Raw genomic sequence first — 27,358 nt, forward strand, 5'->3', positions numbered from 1 at the left:
AAATTTGTGTTTTTTATACTGTGGTGTGGTGTGAGATTACCTAGACCATTTGTGTATAGACAGAGTCAACGTACAGATCAGCAAACTAAGAGTTGACTCAACTTCATTTTTGCAAATATATAACTAACATTTGAAGCTAGCAGTACATTATAATACGATCTTAAAAAGCCGATCTTTCCTCGTCAGCTTTCTTTAAGCTCAATCTTCAGAGTTCCAGAGTGGAGATTCAAACGGCACTGCGCCCAACCAACAAAATTCCTCTGTGATGCATGTACAATTACTATCTCCAAGCCTTGCATAGCTGCATTGGACGGAAAAAATTCTTATCGCTTACTAGTCGTCCCAACAACGCCACGTCAGTTTGAAGGGACGGACAACCCAGCGCATCGTCTCTTCATTTAGTCCAAGTAATAAATTTACCGTTTGGATCTTCTACTCCAGCTTTCAGGCCTCTCTCTGCCATCTTCTCCTGCCTCTCTCTCACACACATATCAGACAAACTATCATCCAAGATCTTGCATCCATGAAAACTGTAGAGCTTGGCAAAGGCAAAATGGATTCATGATGATGCTTGGAGTACGAGAAAAAGAATAATTTGAAGATGATAATCTGTAGAGCACCAATTACAAAAGAGGAAGAACTCTGAAATTTATCAGAAATTGGAGAATGCTGGCCATGAACCGTAGAAATTCAGGAGGATGCAGCAGGCGGAGGACCCCCACGGTCCGGGAGCGTGAGTCATCCCGTCGGCGTCCAGCCCGGCGGCGGCGCCCCCGACGACCTCGCTGTTCACCCTGGCGAAGCTGCCAGTCATGGCCTTCTTCCAGTAGCAGCCCACACGCACGTCGTCGTCTGCGGCGGCGCCTGCTGGAGGCCGGTGCCAGCGCAGCGCCTGGGCCAGTTCCTCCGCCAGCACCACGTGCATCCGCTTCCTCCACGCCCAGCCGTGCCCTCTGCGGCGTTCGCTTCCGTCTCCGCGTCCAGTGGCAGAGAGGGGCAGCGGACAGGAGATGTCGACGGAGCGGGCGATTTTGACGGCGGTGGCAACGAAGATGGAGTGCGCTGGGAAGCAGATGCGGGCAGGGTGCAGCAGCAGGTGAAGCGGGAGCGGAGGCGGCCAAGGTACATCAGGTGGAGGGGAGCTGCAGCTTTGCCAGACCACATCGGGGGAGAAAGGGACGAGACACAGCGTCCGCACGGGATCGAGAAATTTAATGCGTGTGTTGGGATACGAGCTAAAGATCGTTCTCTACATGAGAATCGACTCTTCCTAGTTTTACGATAACTGCAGTGCCACTTCATCTTTTTTCCTAAAATACTGTGGAAGCCTGATTATCTCCCAGCAAGTTCTATCTCATGACCTTTTCACTTTGCATTCGAGCAGTTGACTTGACTTGCCATTGCACATGATGACATGAACAGTAGTACTACTAATCTTGTTCACGGTCCAACTCACCAACATCCTAATTCCTAATCTTGCTACTGATGCCGAACTAGTAATTATCTCCCAAGAAAATTCTATCTCTCATCAGCTTCTGACTTTGTGCTTTGAGCAGTTGACTTGAATTGTCATTAACTACACATGAACAGTAATCTTGTTCACTTTCCAACTCACCAACATCCTAAGCTGGCTACTGATGCCATGACGCCGGCACCTCCCAGCTGCTTCCTTCTTCTCCTAGTGCTGCTCACTGCCAGCAGCTTGCCACGCCCACCCGCCGTGGTAGCGGCCCGCGAGAGCCTTGCCCGCGGCGCGTCGATCGCCGTGGAAGACCACGCCACCAACATCCTTCGGTCGCCGAACGGCGCCTTCGCCTGCGGCTTCTACGCCGTCTCCCCTACCGTCTTCACCTTCTCCATCTGGTTCGCGCGTGCCAGGAACCGCACCGTGGTCTGGACCGCCGCCCCCGCGCACCCCGTCCACAGCCAGGGCTCCCGCGTGGCCCTTGACAAGCGCGGCGGCCCGCTCGTCCTCACCGACTTCAACGGCGAGCCTGTGTGGAGTTCAGCCTCCTCAACAACGGCAGCGGCTGCCTCCCGCGCCGTGCTCCGTGACTCCGGCAACCTGGTGGTGGAGGACGCCGCCGGGAGAGCGCTGTGGCAGAGCTTCGACTTCCCGACGGACACGCTGCTCCCGACGCAGCGGCTCACGGCGACCACGCGGCTCGTCTCCTCCGGCTCCGGCTACTACAGCCTCGGCTTCAGCGACTACGCCATGCTCTCCTTATTCTACGACAACGGCAACTTCTCCAGCATCTACTGGCCCAACCCCTACAACAACTACGTCGCCAACAACCGCCGCATCTACAACTTCACCCGCGTGGCCGCCATGGATGCCCGCGGCAGCTTCCTCTCCAGCGACAACGCCAACTTCCTGGCCGCCGACCTCGGCGTCGCCACCGGAGAATATGGCCAGGTCATGAGGAGGCTCACGCTGGACGCCGACGGCAACCTCCGGCTCTACAGCCTGCAGAACGCCACGTGGGCGGTGACGTGGATGGCGTTCGGCAACCCGTGCACCATCCACGGCGTGTGCGGGGCCAACGCCGTGTGCCTCTACACGCCGGCGCCGGCGTGCGCGTGCGCGCCCGGCCACGAGCGCGCCGACACCCGCGACTGGAGCCGGGGCTGCCGCCCGGCGTTCCGGCTACAGCCGCACGAGTTGTGCCCGCGGCAGCCGAGGGGGACGAAGCTGGTGGCCCTGCCGCACAGCGACTTCTGGGGCTACGACCTGAACGCCGGCGAGATCCTCCCGCTGGCGGAGTGCACGCGCTGGTGCATGGAAAACTGCGCGTGCGTGGGGTTCCAGCACAAGGAGCACGACATGGAGTGCTACCTCAAGAGCGTCCTCTTCAACGGCCGCACTTTCCCCGGCCTGACCGGCACCGTGTACATCAAGGTCCCCGCCGACTTCCACGTGCCGGGGTTCCGCATCCACCAATGGCAGCCACACGGGGCCGGCCTCGCCATCGACGAAGACAACATCAGCACCGGCTGCCGCGCCCCAAACGACCAAGAGCTCGTCGTCCTCGTCAACGTCTCCGACGCGTCGAGCAAGAAGAACGCCGTTGACGCGAAGCCGGTGTGGCCGTACCTTTATGGTTTCCTCTCGGCTTTGCTCGTGGTGGAAGCCGCTGCGATCGGGCTGGGCTGGTGGCTCTTCTTCTCCAAGAACGGGCCGCTGACGGCGGCTTCCTCTTCCTCGCCGGTGTATCCCGTGGACGAAGGCTACAAGCTCATCCTCCTCACGGCCCACTTCCGGCGGTACAGCTACGCGGCGATCAAGAAGGCCACGGGGGACTTCGCGGCCGACCGGGTCCTCGGCCGCGGCGGCTCCGGCGTCGTGTACAAGGGCGTCCTCGACGACGGCCGGCCCGTGGCCGTCAAGGCTCTGACGACGGTGAGCGGCCGCCGCTGGATTAGCGAGGAGGAGTTCCAGGCGGAGCTGGGCGCGATCGGCCAGATCTACCACATGAACCTGGCCAGGGTCGTCGGCTGCTGCTCCCACGGCGCCCGCCGCTTCCTCGTGTCCGAGCTCGTCGAGAACGGCTCGCTCGCCGCGGGGCTCTTCGAGGGCGGCGGCAATGGCGTTCTGCTCGGGTGGAGGCAGCGGTTCCGGATCGCGGTGGGCGTGGCGAGGGGGCTGGCCTACCTGCACACGGAGTGCCTCCAGCGGATCGTCCACTGCGACATGAAGCCCGAGAACATCTTGCTGGACCGGGACATGGAGCCCAAGATCGCCGACTTCGGGCTCGCCAAGCTCCTGGATCGGGTTGGCAACAACGGACCCTCATCCGGCCGGCCCACGAAGGACATGTCGTCGCGGGGGACCAGGGGGACGAGGGGGTACATGGCGCCCGAGTGGGTGACGAGCGTGGCGGTGACGGACAAGGTGGACGTGTACAGCTTCGGCGTCGTGCTGCTGGAGCTGGTGAGAGGGGCCAGGCTGCAGGGCGCGGACGATGAAGGTGGACGGGACACGGACGTCCCGGCCGTGCGCGAGATGACGCGTTCTGGTGCAGGCGTGGAGAGTCTCGTGGACGGCCGGCTCGCGGGCGAGTTTAGCCGCGCGCAGGTGAGGGCGGTGGTCGGGGTGGCCTTGTCGTGCTTGGAGGAGGATAGGAGCCGGCGGCCCAGCATGAGCTCCGTCGTGCAGGCGCTCGTTTCTGTCGAGGACGCATGATGAGCACACAAGGTGATCTGCATCACTGACATGCTCTTGTTGGAACAGACGACCTTCCACTAATTTTGCACTTTTAGTCCAAAATCACAGTGTGCAATCTTAGGGAAATTAACTGCAAATTATGTCCAAATCGCCTGTATCCCTTGTAGCAAGCAAGGGCTAAGTGAGAAATTAAATGAAACATGGCAAATGCTAAGTTGAAAATTTTATGGAACACAAGCATGTGTCGAATTTGTGTGCGTGTTTGATTACAACTGGACCTGTAATTAGCAAAAGATCAAGTGTTTGAGTTACAACAAGTGTAACTAGGGGCCTAATATACAAGGCACCACGAATAGCGAAAATAGACTAGGAAAAAGATGATAGGGTAAACACGAGATCACGAGGCGACGGTCCGATGCCAATGGCCGGACCGGCCATGACGCGGTTGTTGAGATGTGTCTGATGGTCTCGGCAAGATTTATCGTCATTTTTTCTATGTTGATTCAGTACATTGGAGGAGTGGCTCTTTTTTTTTGCCCACACATCAAATTTGCAACGTTATTTTACTTGACACGAATTAGCTTTAGAGTTTGCATATATGTTTTCATCTAATAGAGTGATCACATACGTTAGCTTCAGGTCTCTTTTATAAAAAGAAAAGTGTCGTAATAAAATAAAATACTTATATGGGCCGGGCCATAAATTCTACGTGGCGATGCCTTTGTCAACATTTTCAAAGACTGGTCAGGACGCCAACAAGGCACGGTCATGCCAACAAAGCACCGGTCAAAGAAATTCAACAAGTCAAGTCTCACATGCCATGGTAAAAAGTGTGTAAAGAGGTGGAGTAGAGGCCAATAAAAATGTTGAGATGAGGATGGACCAACTCCTACATTTTCCACTTGGTGCACACAAAATTTATGAACCAAGAAGCTACTTTTACCACTTTGCCTCCAATTTTCTCTCTCTCTCAAGGATAGCCTTGCACTTTTGTTATGGACCCCTAAGTTATAAATACCCCTATGTAAGTATGTATCATCCACTCTCAATTTGAATAAACTCAAGGAAAGAGCGCTAGAGTGCTCTCCCTAACATTTTCTCTAGAGCTCCGCTTTCGACTAAACGTCGACCGGCCTCGAGAAAACCTTTTAGGGGACTATAGTTTCGAGTCTCCACGCTAACTTTGGTTAGCGCGGGCACGAAGGAGAAGGGGTATCCTAACCTCAATACTTGGAAAGCGCGTTCGGTCCAAGTACGAGGCGGCTCTGACGAATCTCTCGCTAAAAGTGTCTTGGAAGATCTGTTCGGCCAAGCACTTGGTTAACAACCCCCTCGAAGCTTTTCCTAACATAGGATTAAGTCGTACTCACAGGGTCGACCGAACCTATTAAAGAAATATCAACATGTCAACTTGTCCAAGTATACGGTGACGTTCACTGTAAAGCCGGCGTACACGCCCTACTTTTATATACGCACTTGTGCCCACGAGCATCGACACCTCTTATTCATTGTTGTCAAGAACAACAACAAAAAGCTTTGGATCCTCTCGTTGGATATTTGTCATAACGAAAACTATATATTTTGTGAAAGCTTATTTTGATAATGGTGTTAACATTAAATGTTGTTGTTCTCGACAACAATTGAAGTAAGGGGTGCCAAACCTCGATGGCACAAGTACGAGTATAAAAGTAGGGCGTGACGCCGGCCTTATAGCGAAAGTTGTCGTACACTTGGACAAGTTGACACGTCAATATTTTTTGAATAGGTTCGGTCGACCCTGCGGGTGCGACTTAGTCCTATGTTAGGAGAGGCTTCGAGGGGGTCGTTAGCCAAAGCGTTCGGGTCGATCGAGGCTCCCCGAATCACTTAGCAAGAGGTCGAAAGGGGCCGCCTCGTACTTGGGCCGAACGAGGCTTCCCAAGTAGCGAGGTCGAGATACTCTTAAGACTCTAACCCGATTCCCTCTCCTTCGGGCTCGGGCCGAACGAGGCTTCCCGAGATCCCGAAACTAGAGCTCCTCTCAAAGCGGCTCTCTAGCCCTCTCCCCTTGAGTTTATTCAAGTGAGAATGAATGGTACATGCCCCCATGGGGGGGGTATTTATAGCCTAGGGGTCCATGACAAATGACCATGGCTACCCTTGAGGGAGAGAGAAAAGTGGGGGCAAAATGGTAAAAGTAGCTCCTTTGGTTCATAACTTTTGTGTGCACCATGTGAGAAAAGTAGGACTTGGTCCATGGTCCACCATGGACTAAGGGCCCACTCCTCACACCTTTCTTGCCCCTACTCTAGCTCATTTGACCCTTTGACCATGGCATAATAGGCTTGACTCGTTGACTAGTCTTCCTTTGCCACGTAGGATTGACCGCGCCACGTAGGCGTCTTGACTCCCGCTTGCAAAATGTTGACTTGGTCATCGCCACGTAGGATTTACAGCCCGGCCCATATAAGGGTTTTATTTTACTACAACTGTAGCCCCCTTGAGCGGGAGGCATTGAGAATGCCTTCGGATCAACCTTCGATGCGAGACTCCCGAGATCTTCTGTTTGCGAGAAGAAATAGTACTTCGATGGCTTTCCTGCAAAAAAGGAGCCCTGGAGTTGTTTTCGAGGAGATTCCATGCCTTCGTTGGTTTTCTTTGGAAAAAAATCGGATTTCGGGGGGTATTTCAGCAAAAACCGGGACCCTAGGGGCCTCTCGGCGAGAAAACCGGTGTCCCGAGGGACCATTTTGCAAAAATCAAGGACCCTGAGGGTCTCCCCAAAATTTCCTAGGGCTCGGTTGTTATTTCCCCAAATTTATGGGCTTATTTGCAAATTTCCCGCACCCCAGCCGGCCGCGGGGGCTGGCTTGGCCGGCCGCGCGCGCTACGGGCACGAGCTGGGCTGGTTTCTGGGGCGGCGCGAGCGGGTTTCCTCTTTTTTTTTCTTGTTTTACACGGGCTGGTTTCATGGGCTGCTGCTGGGCCAAGAACCACCTAGGCCTGATACCGGTTCAGATTTCACTTAAGTGAAATCGAACGGTTCCGGACGGAGGGATGCCCTGGATCGGATGGTCCTCGGTCATCTTCCTCCTCTGTACGGGAGGACGAGGGACCGATGTCTCCTTTTCCTTTTCGCAGACGACATTGTCACCAGCGGTGACGCCGGCTCGGCCGGGACGCCGGGCCCGCGTGGGGGGGCGCCCTCCCTTGGCTAGGCTGGTCTCCTTTTGGGGAAAGGAGGTGTTCCCCTTGCCCATCTTTCCTCCTCCTTGTCTTGATGCACTGTGACAAAGGACGGCGATGTGTCGAGCTTGGGTTGGCCGGCCCGAATGCCAAGGACCCCCTGAGGCCTATAAAATGGAACGAAGGACCAGTGGTTGAGCTTCACACCGGCCTTGTCCGACTTCTCCGGCCCCGAAGCCTCCTTCGGCGGCGTCCGAGATTTCTTCGGGGCTTGGTGGTTGTAGGGGCTTTTAGCCACGCCTTGGCCATTACGGCGATCGTCTTGGCTGCTAGGGAGCCGCTGCGGAGGCTTGTCATCGTCGAGGCATTGTGGGGACGAGGCGCGCGCGCGAGGCCCCTCGGAGAGAGGTGTAGGAGCTGCCTTCAAGTCTTCCCGGGAGACCCTCGACGCCGGCCGGCTCTTCCTTGTTCGTGTGAAGGTGAGGCGAGGGCACTCACGCTTGAGTTTGGTTTCCTTGGGCGCCAGCGAGCCCTTTGAGGCATTCCGTCGAGCGCCTTCAGTGCATGCGTGGTACTGTGGTTGGACGCGCGCACACGGCAGAGCGGCTCGGGGCGCGCGGCGAGGGCGTGCACAGCGCGAGTGCGCGTGGCAGGGCGTCCGGACGCGCGCGGCGCAGCAGCGCGGGGCACGCGACGCGGACGCGCGATACTGCTGCAGGGTGTGCGCGGCGCAGCGGCACAGGCTCTTGGCCGAGACGCGCTCGGCACGGCGGCACAGGTGCTCGGCGGCGGCAGGGGGCGGGTGGCGCGGCGGCAGGGGGTGCGGCGCGTGGCGGCACGGGCGCTTGGCCGGGACGCGCACGGCGCGGGCACGCGCGGCGCGGCGGTCACTGCGTTGAACACTCCGCGAGCTTCTTTTTTTTCTTGGGCCGACCGAAGGCTGGGAGGCTCGGCCTCCTTCCTGCACCCGCGCGGGCTGAGCGGCCCAGGGAGCTTGGCTCCCCCTTTCTTTTTTCTTTTTGCTAATCCCTTTGAATATTTTCTCGTATCCCTTCTAACCATTGTTGAATCTTTGTTTGCGTAGGTGAGGTGGTTGGTCCTGACCGAGAGGGGGGCGTCCAAGGGCTCCGCGGCGGAGCGTGCGGCGAACCGACCGTCGAGGAAGAAGAAGGTCGCCTTTCGTCCGCGTGGGTATCCTCCGGTGGTCCCGATGGCTCCGATGGAGGGCGGTTGGGCTCACGACTACCTTCTCCAGTCTTTGACGAGCCCCGAGGACCTTGTCCAGCTGGAGGAGGCGGGATACTTTCCAAAGGGGGACGGTGTCTTGCCCGACGGGGAGGAGTACAAGCTCGACCACAAGTGGCGTCCAGGGTGCATCGTGGTGTTTTCGGCTTGGTTCCATGCCGGTTTGTGTGTGCCCGTCCACCCCTTCCTGATGGAGTTCTTGGAGAAGTACGGCATTGAGTTGGCCCAGCTTCACCCTTCGGCGATTGTGAAGCTAAACGTGTTCCGTTGGCTGTGCGAGACGGCGCTTCACGAGGAGCCTTCGATGAAGCTGCTGTTGTTCTACTTCACCGTGGAGGTGAGGGAATCGCTCACTCCTGACGGCTTTACCTTGAGCGCCTTTGGTTCGGTGAACCTGAGGCTTTGCTCCAGCTTTGGAGATGACTTCTGCTCATGCCGGGGATGAGCACGGTGAAGCTGTTCGACAAGTGGGAGTCCCAGTGGTTTTTCCTTCGGGCTTCGAAGACCCGACTTCGACACTCAGATGATCTTCCTCGACACTCGGGGCTGGAGGCCTCAAGGAGGCACCCCGGCGAGCTTCGGTCGACTGACCATTGGAAGGTGACCAAGATCAAGGAGGTGTCCGCCGAGAGGAGCTTCCGTGACCTCCTGATGAGGAGTCGTCGGAGGTCCGAGCTTCGGATTCCTCGGGCTTTCCGTCCTCCGCATGCCGTCACCACACGTGAGTGCCGCTTCTTTTTTCCTTTCGAGCCTTGGTTGTTTTTCCCTTGCGGAGGTACTTAACAACTTTGGCTTGTCTTTTTTCAGCGACGTTTTCCGAGGAGGGGGCGGCGCTGTGGGCTGCGCAGCTGATAGGTCCGTACGGCGGGCCGGAGCACCGTGGCTACGAGACCAAGATCAGCGGTGGGGGATGTCACAACATCATCGCGAAGTGCTTCGGGAAGATGGTGCCAATGCGACAGGATCTAAAGTTCGGGCGCCTCCTTTGAGTGGGCGATCGCTACTCCCGCTTGGCGACATCGTCGATGCTGGCGGTAGGGTCCAAGTTGCAGGACACCTGCGGGAAGGTGAAGATGGGGACAGCGGTGCTGGACCTGGCGGTGCCTGTTGCGCCTGTCCCCAAGGTACCTCGTCCGTCGAGCGGATGCAAGAGGAAGGCTCCCCTGACTCCTTCTCCCTCTTACGACTACGCCCCGGCGGATTCGGCGGATCCCGTTTGATGGTGACCTTGGACCTGCACATGAAGGGGAAGATTGGACTTGAGCACGTGCTTCCTCCTTCGAGGCATGAGGTTGAGGCTTTCACTCGCGAGACAAGGTTTCGGCTCCCGATGGTGGAGTTGTCGACCGGTGCGAGCGGTGCGGGTGTCCCGGTGTTCTCCATTGGTCGCGAGCGTCCTGAGGAGGATGCTCCTACCTCAGGTGAGTGCCTTTCTCCTTGGCGGTGTCGATCTTCTTTGAAGATTCTAACATGGTTTCCTTGGTTTGCTTTCAGGTACAAGGGTCGCGGCACCCGAGGTTCCCGAGGGCGAGCCCCCGACTCAAGCGAGGGGCGGAGAGCTTCCGACGACCGAGGATGGGGTGAGAGACCCTCTCGTGACACTGGAGCTGGTGAGCGTCCGTGACATGTCTCCCTCGGTCCTTCGGTTTTGCTTTTGGGCTAACTCCGTCTTCCTGCCCTTCCTGCCCTCAAGAGTCAGGTGGGGGCGCTTTCTGCCGCTTTGGACATGGAGATGTCCAAGTCTACCCTTGGCTTGAGCAAGTTGGCTTCGGAGAGGGTGCGGCGCGAGGCCATGGAGACCGAGCTTTCCCGCGTTTCGGTGGAGCTCGCAGCCATGGAGACCAGGGCTCAGCTTGCTGAGGAGCGCCAGGCAGACGAGCTTGCGAAGACTCGTCGAGTTGAGGAGGACTTGGTGGTGGCCAACCTTGATAGGGAGCACGCTCGAGCGGAGGCTGCTTCCCTCAAGGTGGAGTTGGCTGCAGCGAGTGACGGCCCGATGCTCGCTTCTCGTGCTCGCCCTCCTTCGGATCGTCGTCCCGAGGTGGTTTCGCTTTTGCTTGCTCAGGCCACCGAGATTCGGGAGACGATGATTTGCTTGAGGAGCGTTTCCCAGCCGGACCTTCCTCCGTGTCGCACGATGGATGAGGCGAGCAGGGTGCTTACTTCCCAGGTGGAGCTCATCGAGCCTACCGTGAAGAAGTGCCTCCTGAGTACGGGTGCTCGACTTGTTTCATCGGCGTTGCGGCAGTCCTAGACGACGGTGCCGAGATGAGCGGGCTTGAGGGTAAGATGTCTCACGGGGCGAAGAGGTTTCTGGCGGACCAGGGTGCTCCTCTTCGCGCTCGGGCTCGAAGCTTCGTGCATTGCCTTGAGCCCGCTCTTCAGGAAGGTGATGGTGAGGCATGAGCTTCGTTGCCCTCGGAGGTGGTGATGTACATCAGCTGCTTACTTATGCGATGTTGCATATCTCCACTTGACTTAGCCTCATGGCCAGCATGTTTAGGCTTTTAGTGGTAGAGGTTGTAAGGCAGCTTTTTTGTTGTGTTTCATGCTTCACTATGTAGTCAACATTATCGGAAATGTTAGCTTAGCTCAGCATGTATTTCTCATGTTTCACCATGTAGTCGACATTATCGGAAATGTTAACTTGGCTCAACATGTGTTTCTCGGAGTACTATATTTCCTTCTTGTGAACTACTATATTTCCTCAGTTTATACAGCTCACGATCGTTCGCTATGATTACACTTTTGTGTCATCAATTGCTGTCGCCGTTGGGATACGACTTGGCTTCGGTGCCTTAGGCCATGGTTACGAGCCATGGGTCCTACTACCCTTATGAGGGTCGCTATCGATATGCCGGTAGTGATCCGGACACTTCGACCTGCCGTTCGAGAAATTTCATGCGGAATTTTCCCAATTCAAACTTCAGGAAGTTATGCTTTCCCGCGATTATTATGAAGCCTTAACCCGGTTACTATTATGCAGGCCCGCGCGCAACGTCTCGCACACGGGTAGCATGGTTCTCCGAGGTAAGTAAGCTCATGCATAACTCGCTTATTTACGGTTCCTCTTAAATGCGTTTTAAGGAGCTTCCGGCCCTCGGGGGACTTGGCTCTACTTGGTGGATGGCCTCAAGGCATGCTAGGATCCACCAAGGAACAAGTCGCTAGTAGCGACCTATGTTCGTGGACATTTTTAGAGGATGCTCAGGCCAACGGAGGCCTTTTCACGTTCCTCGATGAGCGGCACAGGGGCAGCGGCTCTTTTACGACGATGAGTCGTGTGAGTGTCTCATGTCACTCCTAATTTTTCCTCAAGGACTTGCTTTATTCATCCTTGCTTCTTTGTCTTAAGGTATGGCCCGATGGGCACTTACAAGTCTTATGTAGACATGGCCTCGTTGGCGCTTATGATCCCTTGAAGTTTTGTAGGGAAGAGGCGGGTTGGGCGCTGATGATCTCTTGAAGTTTTGTAGGGAAGAGGCCGGTTGGGCGCTGATGATCTCCTTTTGGGAGCGGCAAGGATTGCCCTTGAAGATCCTCCTTAGGCGTAGAAACGACGGAGCTTGTCGCCGTTCCAGGCATGGACAAGATTTTGCCCTTTCATGTTCTTGAGGTGGTATGCACTATTTCCCAATACTGTGGCGATGCGGTACGGTTCTTCCCATTTAGGGTCGAGTTTGCGCTGGAGCTTTGGGTCGACATTCTTTTTCAGGACGAGATTTCCTTAGGAGAAGGCTCGTTCAGCGCACCCTTGTGTTGTAGAAGCGTGTTGCGCTTTGCTCGTAGACGGCGTGCCTCATGAGAGCTTTGTCACGAGCTTCTTCCACAAGATCGACGGCTGTCTTGTGATACTTTTCATTTTTGATGAAGGCCATTGGGTTGGCTTCTTGGAGCCTTTCGACCCGAGGCGAGCGGAACTCAACCTCGGCGGGAAGAACTGCTTCGGCTCCATACACCAAAGAGAATGGTGTTCGGCCTGTGGAACGGCTTACGGAGGTGCGTATGCCCCAGACCATGCTAGCAAGTTCATCTCCCCATGCTCCCCTTGCTTTGCTAACCGTGTGCTCTACCCTTCGGCGGAGTCCTTGGAGGATTAATCCATTTGCCCTTTCGCATGCGCCGTTGCTTTTGGGGTAAGCTACGGAAAGTGCAGCTTGATCTCAAGGCATTCACAGAATTGATGAATTCCGCACAGTCGAACTGTTTGCCGTTGTCCACGGTTAGCTCTCGCGGGATGCCATATCGGCATATGATGTTTTCCCAGGAAAAAAATTGAACGGCCTGTGACGTGATCTTGCCGAGCGGCGCTGCTTCTATCCATTTGCAGAAGTAATCAATCGTCACCACGACGTACTTGCAGCCCCCGTTGCATGCAGGGAAAAGCCCGAGGAGGTCCATTCCCCAGCGTGCAAATGGCCATGTTATCGGGATATTCTTCAGGGAAGTCACGGGCGCATGGATTGACTTAGCCATTTTCTAGCAAGCTTCGCATTTCCGCAATATGGTGATTGCGTCTTGCACCATGGTGGGCCAATAGAATCCCTGGCGTAAGGCTTTTGCCGCGGTGGCCCTTGGCGCATGAAGCAATCCCCCCCTTACAAGGTTCGATTTCTGTGCTTACAGTGCTAGTCACTAGATCGACTCGCTAGCACACACGGTTTCACGATGTAATATCAAGATACAAAGGTCAAATGTATATTACATCGTATTGATCCAGAATTAAATAGTACCCTACATATTGCATAACCTCATGGGTTAGCTCAACAGAAAATAAAATCTTGCAGCGGAAGGCAGAAGATACAGGAGTCCCATAACAACTCCACAGTCGAAACATGTTGGAATGTAAACTCGCAACCCTAACAATTCGTACCTCACTCTTCACCTGGTTCACCTGCAACATTTAAACGTTGCAGCCACTAGGGGGTCAATACATTGAATGTATTGGCAAGTTCACCTGAAAGTTATAACAGACCTAACAATGTACATGCAGTATATGGATGGGTGGGGTTTGGCTATTTGCATAAAAGCATCATTGTTCAATCCTATCATTTTTAAACAAATAGTTTTGAATTCTATTGAACACGGGGTAGAAACACCCATGCTCCTATTAACCTAGGCACATTGAGTAGATACATCAATGCTCCTACCCAGTTCAATCCATTCATTTTCTTAGGAATTACAGGCCCCAAATCTAGTCGCTCATAATTGTCCGTAACCGGGGACACGGCTAAGTACTTAGTTTGACACTCTCGAGAGGTTGTACACATTCCCCACAAGAAATCGACATGTTAATCCCTTGCTGTCCTCAGGGTAGAGTAGCAACGGCATCGACTACAGGAATTTTCAGAACATAATTCCCCAGACCACCTGAGGGACGCGCCCCCACCCACACTGTTACATACCGATGTCACCTCGGATCCGGGTTCATATTTCTTACATCCATCCTGGCAGAGCCCGTAATACTATGTGGTTGTACTGGAAGCTACTAAACAGGAAAGTAGTCCAATCTCTGGTTACCCCGGGTGGCATTCCTCTTTTGCGACGCAGGCGCTCCCATAGAAATGGTGAGACGACTCATAGAAATGGACCCATAGAAATGGACCTGACGTCGCATACATCTCCAATTCCTCAAAGCAGCCCACCCAGGATGGTTCATTAAAGTTGTTTTTGCCGGGTTTCCAAAATACTTCATAATAACTGTTTAAAGGTAATTGAGGTTCCCTTCCACGTATACTAACATAGCATAGCAAATCAACTACCTATGATGGCAATTGGTGGAAGGGTAATGGCGAAGGAAATCCTATCACTAATAGGTCAAGTCATAGCTAGCATAAGTACGAGTAATAGTCCTATCAATACATTTCTAAAAAAACCAACTCTAATGCATAAGTATTTTTAAAACAACAATAATAGGATATGATCAAAGTGAACTTGCCTTGATAGCAGTTGGTATTCAAACACTCTTCGCAATCACACAGTTCGCTCTTCGAGAAAACTAATCAAATACAAATAATGCATACATAAACACACAACACAATCAAGAAGAGATATATGCCATGATGCAATCCAAAACATGTGACATGATTGGGTTGATTTTATTCGGGTGATCAACTGGTCCTAAGCATTGGTAATTAAACACATGCATTAGGGTTTAAAAACAAAAAGCAAAAGCTAGAGTTTAAACCCTAAAACAAGGTTTTATTGGCATCAGCCAATTTATTTAATTCAAAATATTTATTTCTCTGTCCCAATGGACAGAGGATAATAAAATAAATTTTTGGACACTTGTTTCAATTAAAAAGGATCTCTAGTTAATTAGTTATGAATTAAATGGCATTAAACCCTAATCTGTAAATTGGTTGTGATTCAAATATTTAAATTTAAATTTAAACAGTACCAAACGATTCTATAGCTTGAGAGCTTTTCAAAAAGGTAAAGTTTGTCAAATTTGGCTAAATGGTTTAAAAGTTATAAGCATTTGAAGATACAGGGGCTTTTCTGCAAAAGTGCCCTTTAAATCACTTCCGGGATTAAAATTTTATTTTCTACTAAAGTGCCACGTGGCGTGATCTCATTGGTGCGTACCGGCTCGATTAAAATTAAACACGGGATCTAATCCTAGCCCTTGGATCTGGATCGGACAGACGAGCGGAGGTCTAGGGTTTACCGGCGGCGGCGGCGCTCGTCGGAGAAGGAGGAGACGGCGGCGCGGCACGGGAGGCGGCGAAGCTGGCGGCTCGGGGAAACGGGCGTCGGGGGCGGCTCGGCCTGGCGAGGATGGAGACGGGCTTGGCGAGGCTCGGGGCGAACGGTGCGCTTGCCTAGGACGAAGACGAGGCGGCGGGCGGCCGCAAAACTCCAGCGAGCTACGGGCGACGGCTGCGGTCCACGAAAACGGAGACGGCGCGCGTCAAAAGAAGCGCACGAAGAAGTAGAAGAAGAGAGGGCGGAAGATGGGAGCACGGACCTCTTGGTTCGTCAGCGACGGAGGAAAAACGGCGGCGGGCGGCGCTAGGGTTTCGGGGAGAAATCCGGCAGCGTGGACGCACGATTCGGTGGCCAAGGATGGGGGAAAGAGAGAGGAGGCTCAGGGCTTTAAAAAGACGCGCTCGGGGTCTCGAATAAGGGATGGGGCGAGGAGATCCCGGCGATGGCGGCGGCGACGGCGCGCGGGCGTCACGATGAGATCGCGGGCGGTTGCCCAAGGTAGGGGACGACCCTGACGCGTGGGTCCCACGCGTCAGTGGCTCAGGCGCGCGCAGCTGGCTGGGCCGGCTCGGTCCAGTTCGCGCGCGGGTGAAGCTGGGCCGGTTCGGCCCATTTGGTCGGACCGGTCTGGTTTCTTCCCCTTTTTTTCTTTTAGCCTTTTCTTTTTTCCATTTTCTCATTTCTTTGATATCTTTTGATTTTGAACTCCAAATTGGCCCAAATAAATTCCAGAAAATTTGTAAAATCATGTTTTATCATGATTCAACTTTTGGGAGTAATTTCCCGTCAAAATAAAATATATAAAAAATACATTTTCCCTATAAATGCCTTTAGGGCTATATAACTATTTAAATAAAATAGTTTTTTAACTCCAAATAATTATCCAAAAATTATGGGATTGCTTATTTATGCAATAAACCCCTTTTATAAATAAACCCTATTGGTTTGAAGATCCAAAGCTCAAATTGGTGTAAACCCTAGGTTTAAATTGAAATAAAATCTTTTAAAGCATTTTGTGATTCAAATTTGAATTCAAATATGCAATTGTGGCATGATGCTTATGGATGCAATGCACATGTAAGAATTTGAAATTTTTGGGATGTTACAGCGCAAGATGGTGGCCACATATTCCTGAATAGATTTCTAGGAGGAGGTCGGCTCCCCGGTCAGGAGTTATGCACTTAAGCAACGCAGCCACTCCTTTTTTGTATAGGATGCCGTCGAGGAGGACGTTCATCTTTGCTTTTGCGAGCAGAGTTTTGGCGCTTGGGCCTTCTGCTTCTTCGTCCACCTCGCCTTTCAAGGTGCGGATAATCGGTGTCATCCAATAGGGTGGAGCGTCGATAACCATGCTGGTCTTTGAAGCTTCGTCAAGGGTGTCGGCGTCTTCCTTTATGGATGGGGCGCGAATTACTTCGAAGAATACACTGGGTGGCAGCGGTTCTTTGGAACCGGCCGTTTGGGCTAACCTGTCAGCCAGGTGATTTTCTCCTCACGGAATGCGCCGCGCCTCCATGCCCGGAAAATACCGTTCCATTTCGCGAACTTCTTCGATGTATTTCTTCATCCTTTCATTAAGGCATTGATATGACTTGTCCATTTGGTTTATCACCAGTTGGGAGTCTCCTTGGATGAGGAGGCATCGGACTCCCATGGCCTTGGCCAGCCGAAGTCCGAGAAGCAGCGCCTCGTATTCTGCCATATTGTTGGTGACATTGAAGTCAAGATGGGCGGCGTACTCCAAGATCTTGCCTTCGGGACCGATGAGTATAACCCCAGGCCCCGCACCATCGAGGCGCTTAGAGCCGTCGAACCTCATTGTCCAATGTGGTTCGGGGAGCTCGGTCTTGGATGTGATTTCTTCGGGCAAGGCTGGTGGAGCGTGCCACTCGGCCACGAAGTCAACTAGGATTTGGGATTTTATGACCGTTCTCGCCGTGAGTTTCAACGAGAAAGGTGCCAATTCTGTTGCCCATTTGGCGATTCTTCCGGTGGCCTCCTTGTTGCCGAAGACTTCCTTGAGTGGGAAGGTAGTTGGCACCATGATGGTGTGGCCCATGAAGTAATGCCAGAGCTTTCAAGAGGCCATGAGGAGGGCGTACGCGATCTTCTCGATCTGGGTGTATCGACCCTTTGCTCCTCCCAAGACTTCGCTCACGTAGTACACCTGGCGTTGTGACCCATCTTCTTCCTTCACGAGCGCTGCGCTTACGGCGACCGGGGTCACGGCGAGGTATAGAAGCAGAGGCTCCCCCTGTTTTGGGCTCATGAGAAGTGGAGGGGTCGACAAGTAGGTCTTGAGCTCTTCGAAGGCCCTTTGGGCTTCGTCGGTCCACTCAAAGTTGTTGAGGCTCCTCAGGGCTTTGAAAAAAGGGAGACCCTTTTCGGCTGACCGGGAGACGAATCGTCCTAGGGCCGCCATTCTTCCTGCCAGGCGTTGCACATCTTTGACGGGCGAGGAGGTTCCATCTCCAGGATGGCCCGAATTTTTTCCGGGTTGGCCTCGATCCCCCACTGGGACACAAAGGAGCCTAAGAGTTTCCCTCCTCGAACTCCAAATGTGCATTTTTCCGGATTGAGCTTCACGCCGTACTTGCAGAGATTGTCGAAGGTTTCCTGCAGGTCCTTGGGATGAGTTCCTGCAATTTGACTTTTGATGACGGCATCATCAACGTACACTTCGGCGTTCCTCCCCAATTGTTCCTTGAGAATGAGGCTGACGAGGCGTTGGAAAGTTGCGCCGGCGTTCCTCAAACCAAAAGACATCCTACGATAGCAGAAGGTGCCGATGGGAGTGATGAAGCTGGGTTTTTTTTCGTCTTTCTTGGCCATGTGGACTTGGTGATATCCTGAATAGCCATCCAAGAAACTTAACCTCTCACATCCCGCCATGGAGTCGACCAGTTGGTCGATCTGAGAGAGCGAGTAGTCGTCCTTGGGGCACGCCTTGTTCAGGTCGGTAAAGTCGACACACATTCGCCACTTGCCGATGGCCTTCTTCACCAAGACAGGATTTGCTAACCATTCGGGGTGCCAAAATTCTCGGATTAGCCCGGCGTCGGAAAGTTTGGTGATTTCTTGCTTGATGACCTTGCATCGCTGGGTGGAGATTTTCCGAAGTTTTTGCTTTACGGGAGCTTTGTCGGGCCTTACGGCGAGGCGATGCTCCATGACATCGCGCAGGACTCCTCCCATGTCGGAAAGAGACCAAGCGAAGAGATCGAAATTCTTGCGAAGTAGGTCGAGGAGTTCTTCCTCGAGTTTACTCGGGAGGTCGGCTCCGATCTTCACCGTGCGCGTGGCGTCTTCTCAGGAGACGCCTACTCCCTTGAGTTCTCCTTCGGGGAGGGGCTTAGGGATGTAGCGCTCCGGGCGATCGGTCGCGGATGCTCCTGCATTCGAAAGCATATTGATACTCTTGGATGATTCTCCCTTTTCGGCGCACTTGGTCTCATGGCAGTAGAGGGTCTTTCTGTCGGAAGATTGCTCGCCGCGGACCGTTATCACGCCTTTCGGACCCGGGATCTTCATACAAAAGAAGCTGTGATGAACGGCGGCGCAGAGACGGTTTAGCGTAGTCCTCCCAAGGATGGCGTTAAAGGAGGCTTCCATGTCCACCACGTTGAAACGCACGAGCTCGGTTCGATGATTTATGGTGTCCCTGAAGGTCGTAAGGAGCTTAATCTGTCTGGGCGACTGAATGGACTTCCCCGGTACGAAGCCGGTGAGAGGATAAAGGGATGGCTACAACGAGCCGTTCTTATATCCCCCTTATGGTTCCATCAACTTTTTCAAAGTGCTTAGGTATATGATGTCGGCGGAGCTTCCGCCATCTACATGAATCTTTTTGAGCTCACAATTGGCGACGATCGCCGTCACGAAGAGGGCGTCGTCGTGCGGGAAGCGTATCCCCTTGGCGTCTTCCTCGGTGAAGGCAATTGGCATGCTTGCCCGTTTCGGGGTGGTGTCGGGGTGAAGGTTCCCACGACATTGACTTCGCGAGCATACTCCTTGCGCTGTCGCTTCGATCCCCGGCCTGTGGCGGAGCCCCCGAGTATCACTCTGATGTGATGCGCGGGTTCCTGAATCGGGAGGTTCTCCTCCTTAGGTGCTGGGTCAGCTACGAGGATGTTGGCGGGGCGTGGAGCCTCGGCAGTTTTTTCATCCTTGCGCCGGGCTTGCATTCGCGCCTGGAATTCTTCGCGGGCCGCGATGAGAGTATTGCACTCCTCGGTGGTATGGCTTGCCGAGTTGTGGATGAGGCATCTTTCAATTCCTTCCTCGGTCGGAGGAGGTGGCTTCTTGGGTTGCCAAGTCTTTTGGGACGGTGCTTGTCCTTCAACGGCGAAGATTTTCCGGGCTTGGTCACCCGCGCCCTTTTTCCCCCACCTCCTCTTCTTCTTGGAAGACGAAGCGGACGCAGGGGGTTTGTCGGACGAGGGAGTTCCTTCGGGAGCGGCGCGTGGCGTGTCCTTCTTAGCAATGTCCCCGTCTTCGCCCCGAGCATATTCCTGCAAGATCCGATAGAGCTGCTCGGTCGTCTTCGGAGGATTGCGACTTAGGGCCCAATTCATTTCTCCTTGGAGAAGGCCTTACATGCACGCATCGATCACGATGATTGATGGCGGATTGGCAATTTGGCTCCGTACCTTCGCGAAGCGATGGAAGAAGCTTCGGAGGGATTCCCCCGGCTTTTGTTTCACAGCATATAGCTCGTGAGCCTGCACGGGTTCTTTAAAGTTTCCTTGGAAGTTGGCGATGAAGACCTCTTGGAGGCGTTCCCACGAGTGCACGGAGTTTTTCCGCAGGTTATAAAACCAAGTTTGCGCCATCTTGGTGAGCGCGAGCGGAAAGAGGTTGCACATCTCGACGGGACCTCCCCCAGCGACTCATATGGCGGTGGAGTAGACATCCAAGAATTGAAGAGGATTTGATTCCCCGTCGTACGGCCGTATTGTGGGTGGCTTGAACCTTAGCGGAAAAGGCGCGTCTTGGATCTCCCGCGTGAGCGGATTGCAAGTCGGCCGATTCTTTTGGTTCCTCTGGTGGTGAGGTCCTCCCTCGTCGCTGGAGGGGCCGCTTGCAGAATGATCTCGGCGTTTTCTCAGAGGGTCAGAGCGTTGACAGGAATTCCTTTCGCTGCCGGCACGAGCTCCGGATTCTGCCACTTGCTCGTTTCCGTGCACGCTGGGGTCTCGTTCCCCACGAGGCGCGGCTTGAGGTGGTACCTGGTGGCTGCCTTGTTCGACCCCGACGGGAGGAGCAAGGGGTGCTTGCGGGGCACTCACAAAGCAAGGTTGATGTTGAGTGTGTGCGACTTGGAGAGCGCCTTACGGCAGAAGCCTCCAATAAGGATGATACCAAGGAGCTACTTGGGCGATCGCGGCGAGCGCCAGTGGAGGTAATCTCGGGTTGGAGGGGTCGCAAGCCGGGACTCCTTGGTTTTCTTGCACGGATCCTCCCGACGCCACATCGTTTCCTATTGTAGGTTCCGAGGGCAGGGTCACCACCGGTTGTAGGGAAGGTGGCGCGAAGCCCATCGAGCGAGGCATGCCGAGTTCCGTATTCCTTGCGGGGGCGGCAACCGTAGGCAGCTCGCCGATCCTTGCCACTACGTTGGTGAGTGTCGAGGGACCGCCTACGACGGCTTCGAGCACCTCGGTTCCTTTCGGGACGGTCGGTAGTGGAGGGGTGACCGCGACTTCCGTCGTGGCGACCATGCTTGCGGCGACGTCCGGATTGGTGAGGTTTCCTTCTTCCTCGGGAGCCCCCGAAGCACTTGCTTTCTTTGTTTGCAACCGTGTAGACTTCGCGGCAAGTTGGAGACCCGATGAAGTAGGCTTCATCGAGGCCATTAGATTTTCAATTGCGGCGAGGGTTCCCCACGGTCGGCGCCACTGTTGTTGTTCTTGACAACAATTGGAGTAAGGGGTGCCAAAACTCGATGGCACAAGTACGAGTATAAAAGTAGGACGTGTACGCCGGCTTTATAGCGAAGGTCGTCGTACACTTGGACAAGTTGACACGTCGATATCTTTTCAATAGGTTCGGTCGACCCTGCGTGTGCGACTTAGTCTTATGTTAGGAGAGGTTTCGAGGGAGTCGTTAGCCCAAGTGTTTGGGTCGATCGAGACTCCCCGAATCACTTAGCAAGAGGTCAAAAGGGGCCGCCTCGTACTTGGGCCGAACGAGGCTTCCCAAGTAGCGAGGTCGAGATACCCTTAAGACTCTAACCCGATTCCCTCTCCTTCGGGCCCTCTCGTCACACTTTTCTTGCCCCCTACTCTAGCTCATTTGACTCTTTGATCATGGCATGAGAGACTTGACTCGTTGACTAGTCTTATTTTGCCACGTAGGATTGACCGCGTCATGTACGCGTCTTGACTCGCTCTTGCGAAATGTTGACTTGGTCGTCACGTAGGATTTACGGTCCGACCTATACAAGTGTTTTATTTTATTTTACTACAACACTAAACATGACAGGAAGATGATTTTAGGGGTCCACATTTCTTAGCTAAGTGATGAGCCAAAAATATTCTCTCCAGTTAGTAATGGACCTACTTAGTAATTAATAGATTGTTCGAATGGCGTACGTAGGTGCCACCGGGGTTTAGTTTTGCTTACGGGACGGTACCGCACCGTAACTGCATTTACCGGGCCTCCACGGTAAATGGATTTACCGGTAAAAAATACCGGTCATTATGAAAAATTAAACTTAAATTTTAATTTTTGTGATAACCAGTTGGTAAAATTACGGTCACCATGGTGCCGCACTGTTGGATCACGAAGCAAGTAGCTGGACAAAACTGACTCGGTTAGAAGAAATGAACAACAAAACAGTGGAAAAGCTGAACAACACTTGCATATGTATGATTCATCAGAACGCGGAGATCACACAGGGTTACATATAATAGAGCTTCACCGATGGTGATAAAGGATCAATACTACTGTACCAAGTTATCTGAAACCAAAATCAATCTCATAAGTTCACAACTCGCTGCACATCGTTCTCGTCGCTGTTTTGATCAAGTTTAGAACAGCAGTAGACAGGAGCCGGCCCAGATTACTAGCACGACGCCCTTGAGACTGAAAGTGGGCCCGTCCACGCTGCTGGCCAGCTGACCTGGACTGCTTACCGCCACGTGCGAGCCTGCAAGTACACGTGGACGCAAAAAAAATGTTAGGTGGCTGATCTCGTAGCTTTTGAATTTGGAACGGAGGGATTATTTATGGACTGATGGAGCAGAATTTCGTGTAGGCATGCTAGCTACGTTTACACAGCTGAACTTTGTTTTTTGCTCCGCAAAATGTTACTCTTACCAATTAATTACCTGCGTTGGCTGAAACGTTTGTACCGTTAATGCTGCCAATAGCACTCACGGCACCGCCGCCGGTAGTAGTACCATTGCCGCCGGCAGCTCCGACACTAGTACCGCCGGCAGCTCCTCCGCCGATGCTGTTAGTAGTACTAGTACCCATGCCCCCTCCACCAGCAGCGGCTCCTCCGCCGGAACCTCCAGCGGGCCCGCCGATGCTGTTCGTAGCACCCATGCCGCCTCCACCAGCAGCCGCACCACCGCCGACGCCGTTAGCAGTAGTGCCACTGCCGCCTCTAACTCCACCATTAGCACCGCCAGCGCTACCGACTCCTCCGGCGCTACCGCCTTGTCCGGCAGGGCCGCCAGGGCCTCCTTGGCCGTTGACGTTGCCGCAGGACATCTGGAAGATGGCCTGGACGCCCTGCATGAGTCCGGGGTTGTAGCTCACGAAGTTGCCGAAGATGCTGTTGACGCAGCTCATCATCATCGTCACGTGCCCGAAGCACGGGGCGCTGCACATGACTGCCGTTGACCCTGGAGGCGGCGGCATGTTCGGGCCGGTGCCGGTGCCGTTGATACCCATCGCTTTCAGGCACCCGTTCAGCACCTGCCATATGCAACGTTTAGCACAGAAAATTAGCCTTAGCCACACTGCACTGCACGTTGTTGTGCAGGCCGAGTGAGTGAAGAGGAGAGATGACTACTGGTCTGTTGTCAAAGCAGAGAGCCGCTTGTGCCACAATCTGGACTGAATCCTGTGTCCCTGGTACTACTGCACCGATACTTGATCCTCCGCCCCCACCTCCACCACCACTACCACCTCCCTGCCCTGCATTTGTTCAAAGAAACAAGAAAAGTTAATGTTCTACAAGCCATGCATGGTGCAGATCAGCAGAAACAAGTTAAGCATACCCGCAAAAAAAAGAAAGAAAAAAGAAACAAGTTAAGCAAAGCAGAGGTAAGGTTTTTTTACCTGTGCAAAAGGAGAAGGCAGCAGAGAGCAGCACTGCTGTGAAGCACATGTGTCTCAGTTGGAAACAAGCCATGGCAACAGAAATCCTGTTTACTCGCACTGCTTGCTGCAGTTAAGTTGAGCTGTGAGTGGGTCTGTGGCTACAAATCTTAAGATATGCAAGCAAGATGGCCTAAACAACCGTGGAATACAAAGGAATGTGACTTGCTTAGTTCCTGGGGGACATAGGATGCATGCTAGGCTATATATATGCTGGCATGCTGTGAGTTGTGGCTGCATGAATCAATGGGGGTTTGGACTTGGGAACTCATCGGGAGCTCCGGTCTATATTAAAATGGAGGGTCTGCGCCAGTGTTTGGTATACAAGAACCAACAACTCTTCACTTGTTTCCTAGACCTGTGAAGTGTTGCATAAATCATACCTAAACTGGCTTGGGGTTTGGTTCCGGCCTAGTTCTGGTGACTATATTGGACCTGCTAACACGGATGCTTCGGTTCAGTGAGCGGGGACCAAATGCCTGATGCGTCAGGTAGGCAGTATTGGTAATAGCCAGGTCCAACTGACTGTGTTGAAATCCTGCAGTTCCAACCACATCGGAACATTTTGATATATTCAATTTTAATTTATTCTTTTAAGTACAAGCGTCCCACTTAGTTTAGCTTAATGTTCTGCTGAAGCCGGTTCAGTTGAACCAAGATATTTCACCGTACACCCCTCTGTTTCTTAAAGTCTATATTTTGGGGTTGTCATTTGTCAATTTTGATCTGGTTTTGTAGAAAAGTTACCAACATATGCGAAACTAAACAAGTGCAATACGAAAATATGTTTGATAGTAGTTTTAGACACTAGTTCGGTGATGCATATGTTTATGTTTTTTTTCTAAAAACTCGATCAAATTTGACAGTGTTTTACTTATAATAACCTCAAACACATAGATATTTAAAAAAATGAAGGAAAGTATCTCTTTTAATAATGAAGAGAACACTCCAACCTATCCTGGTTATTAAAAAGGATAAATATATTTGCAGTAGATCATTGATCTACCGTTTCTCTAAAAATGGAGGTTTGATATTTCTAAGGTTTCTGAGAAATAACTATTTCTAAATCGATGCTAACAACCGTCTGATTCAATCACTGAGATTTGGGCAAGATTAATATAACTAAAAAAATGATGAGAAAATCGTAATCGGACGGTCATGATCGTCGACTGAGAAATAACTATTTCTAAGTCGACTGAGAAATAGACACTGTCATATATATGTATCTCATACGCAAGTAATATAATGCATTAAACATCTCCTCTCTGGTTGTTAAAAAAGATAAATATATGTGTTCTAAATACTAAAGAATATAAGAATTCAACATGTCTGCCACATTAGTTTGTAAGTTTAATTTGATGCATGCTACTACACTCTTGTGTATTCAAAAGTTCCACTAGAGTAATTTTCATATTAAAAAGATGCAGCTGCAAATCTAGAGATTCTCTGAAAATGTCACTACAATGGATCGAAATGGGACAATTCGCTGGTATTTTTAGGAAGATAAAAATTGCAGTGATATTTTTGAATAAAAAAGAAATTGAGGCGCATAACAAATTAATGCTAATTAGTAAGCTTGCAGCTCATGTACGCATATAGTAGTAACATTTGAACAACGAAAGATCGTCACACACCGAGACACAGGCTGCGTGAGAATGCTTGAAAATTGCATGCGGCAGTTGTACAATAAACTTTAATTGATATGTTCCACGCCTATTTAATTACAGGCCGTGTCAGCGCTTGTTTAAAGCTGTGTTAATTAGCTGCTCCGGAGATCTTGGCGGTTGAGTCTGCACGTCGAGAGTGGAAACATCTTTGTTTATTCCTTCAACCACACTGTCTATATGCATATATCGTTGAGCTCACCTTTGACTGCCCGTCCAGGAAGTAGGTTACCTGCTTCTTCGAGGCCGGGCAAGTAACTTCCTGGACACAAAAGTGCACATCGCACATACTGATCACCTAATAATTAACCCATCTATAGATCGACCGTAGCCGAGAAACAAATTTTAGCATGCATGGTCGGTGATTTCCCTTGGAACCCTGCAGAGTCGTACCTCCTTCTCCGGCACGTCATGACGAGGACATCCCAACTAATGATACAACCACAGCCCCTACAGCACATACACCTCAAGTACCGGAGATACATGGACCAATTACTAGAGCTCGTGCACGACAACTAAATTATCAGGTACTTTCGTTCCTCGGTACTTCATTTAATATTAATGAGAACATGCTGCTGCCTAAGATGGGTTCTTTTATGTGTTTTAGGAATGAAGGACCTAGCTTGCACCTCAAGGATCAGCGTTGGACAGCAAACCATGGAGGTGGCAGCAAGGTGGCGGGAGCTAGCTCAAGTGATGATTTCAGAACATTGAAACCGCCATAACGAGAGATGAGAAGAAGGCCGCATCCTCTTCATCAATGGGATTTCGGCCAAGTGGAGGATTCTCCCTCCAATGGGTATCTATGGGCCAAAGATGAGGGTTATAACCTTGCTTTATTGGGCCTAAGGCCATGTAATAGGGTCCAGCCAATTTTTAGATGTTTTCGTTGTGTTTTAGGAGGATTCCTAGGCCGTTTCGGAGTCCCTCAAGGACCTGTCCGAAAACCACCTAGTTCCCCTCCTATTTATACCCCATGTGCCCCCCCATGGAGCCTTGGGGTTTTGATTAGATAAAGTTTAGCCTTTGCTACTTTCGTGTAATCGCGTGTGTCGGTTAGACCACCTGTTTTACCGTCATCAAGACTCCAACTATATTGAGTATTCAGATTCGTGAACCTTCATATCTCCTATTCGCAATTTCAGATTGCTTTTCATCTTGTTCTTGCTTGTTCTTCGATTGCTTGCAGGAACAAAGACCTTCGTGGTCAGGTTGATCGTGCCCCCGCGGGATCAATAACCTTCTGGAGTTGGTGTATCGATCGCTAAGGCGCTGCCTCCTAGGTTGTAGTCGGATCGTCAACGTCACCTCCTACCAAATCGATAATTAGGTATCTCATCGAAAGATCGGGACACCCTCGAGGCTATCACGTGGTATCAGAGCTTAAGGTTGCTCGGTGAGATTTTTCCAGTTTATCCGTAGTTTAGATCTGTTTTTACCTATCGTCCAGAAAAAACCAAACAAAAATTAGAATTAGTTACCTTGTCCTAGAACCAATCTGAGCCTTGCAATTTTCACATTAGTATTTGCATTGTTGAATCTTTGCTGCATTAATCGTGTCGAGTTGCTGGATTAGATTGGATCGTTTTTCAGATTTTTTCTACTAGATCGAACTTGCTTTTGGTTTTCTTGTTCTTCGTGTGACGCAGGTTTCCTTCATCAATCTTCCGCCGCCAAAACTTCCTGCCACACCACCGCCATAATCTTCCGCCGCCACCATATCTTCCACCGAGTCCCTCTTCGAGTCCTACACCGAGTCCTTCTTCCAGTCCTACACCGAGTCCCTCTTCGAGTCCTACACCGAGTCCTACATCGAGTCGGCAAGTTATAGTTTTCAGCCGCGAGTTCGAGTCCGAGTCCAATCAAGAGTGCTTTTGGAAAGTGTTTCATAATAGATCGATTTTTGTTTAGAGATCAAGTTGTTCGGAAAGTTGTGAAAAAAAAAAGAAGGGAAAGAAAAAAAAAGGAAGAAAGAAAGAAAAAAAATACGGAAAAAAAAAGAGAGAAAGAGTTCGAGTCAGTTTCGGACCCGAGTCCGAGTAGAATTTTAGTTTCGGGTGGGTTTGACCCGTGTTCA

At 52.0% G+C, this 27,358-nt stretch overlaps 2 protein-coding genes across 2 annotated transcripts; one reads left to right on the plus strand and one right to left on the minus strand.

The window, feature by feature from the left end:
• Positions 1-992: 992 nt before the first annotated feature.
• LOC100835934 (putative receptor protein kinase ZmPK1) lies at positions 993-4,392 on the plus strand. The gene has a single exon (XM_003566295.2). The coding sequence runs from the start codon at positions 1,583-1,585 to the stop codon at positions 4,181-4,183; it is 2,601 nt and encodes an 866-aa protein (XP_003566343.2). The 5' UTR covers positions 993-1,582; the 3' UTR covers positions 4,184-4,392.
• Positions 4,393-22,125: 17,733 nt separating this feature from the next.
• LOC100836241 (glycine-rich cell wall structural protein 1) lies at positions 22,126-23,871 on the minus strand. Its single transcript, XM_014899095.2, has 4 exons — positions 23,579-23,871; positions 23,310-23,434; positions 22,618-23,212; positions 22,126-22,436 (listed from the first exon to the last, which is right to left on the minus strand). Exons 1-4 carry the CDS (start codon positions 23,649-23,651, stop codon positions 22,318-22,320), a joined length of 912 nt encoding a protein of 303 aa, XP_014754581.1. The 5' UTR covers positions 23,652-23,871; the 3' UTR covers positions 22,126-22,317.
• Between the last annotated feature and the right edge of the window lie 3,487 nt (positions 23,872-27,358).

Source organism: Brachypodium distachyon, chromosome 2 (assembly GCF_000005505.3).
Source record: "Brachypodium distachyon strain Bd21 chromosome 2, Brachypodium_distachyon_v3.0, whole genome shotgun sequence".
NCBI lineage: Eukaryota > Viridiplantae > Streptophyta > Magnoliopsida > Poales > Poaceae > Brachypodium > Brachypodium distachyon.

What these genes read in the sequence shown, in the direction of transcription:
- LOC100835934 (XM_003566295.2), top strand. Translation starts at nt 1,583, where the DNA reads ATGAACAGTAATCTTGTTCACTTTCCAACTCACCAACATCCTAAGCTG.
- LOC100836241 (XM_014899095.2), bottom strand. Translation starts at nt 23,651, where the DNA reads ATGGCTTGTTTCCAACTGAGACACATGTGCTTCACAGCAGTGCTGCTC. An exon ending in TGCCTTCTCCTTTTGCACAG is followed by an intron (nt 23,435 to 23,578) that starts GTAAAAAAACCT and finishes GAACAAATGCAG; the next exon opens with GGCAGGGAGGTGGTAGTGGT. An exon ending in AAACGTTTCAGCCAACGCAG is followed by an intron (nt 22,437 to 22,617) that starts GTAATTAATTGG and finishes GTGTACTTGCAG; the next exon opens with GCTCGCACGTGGCGGTAAGC.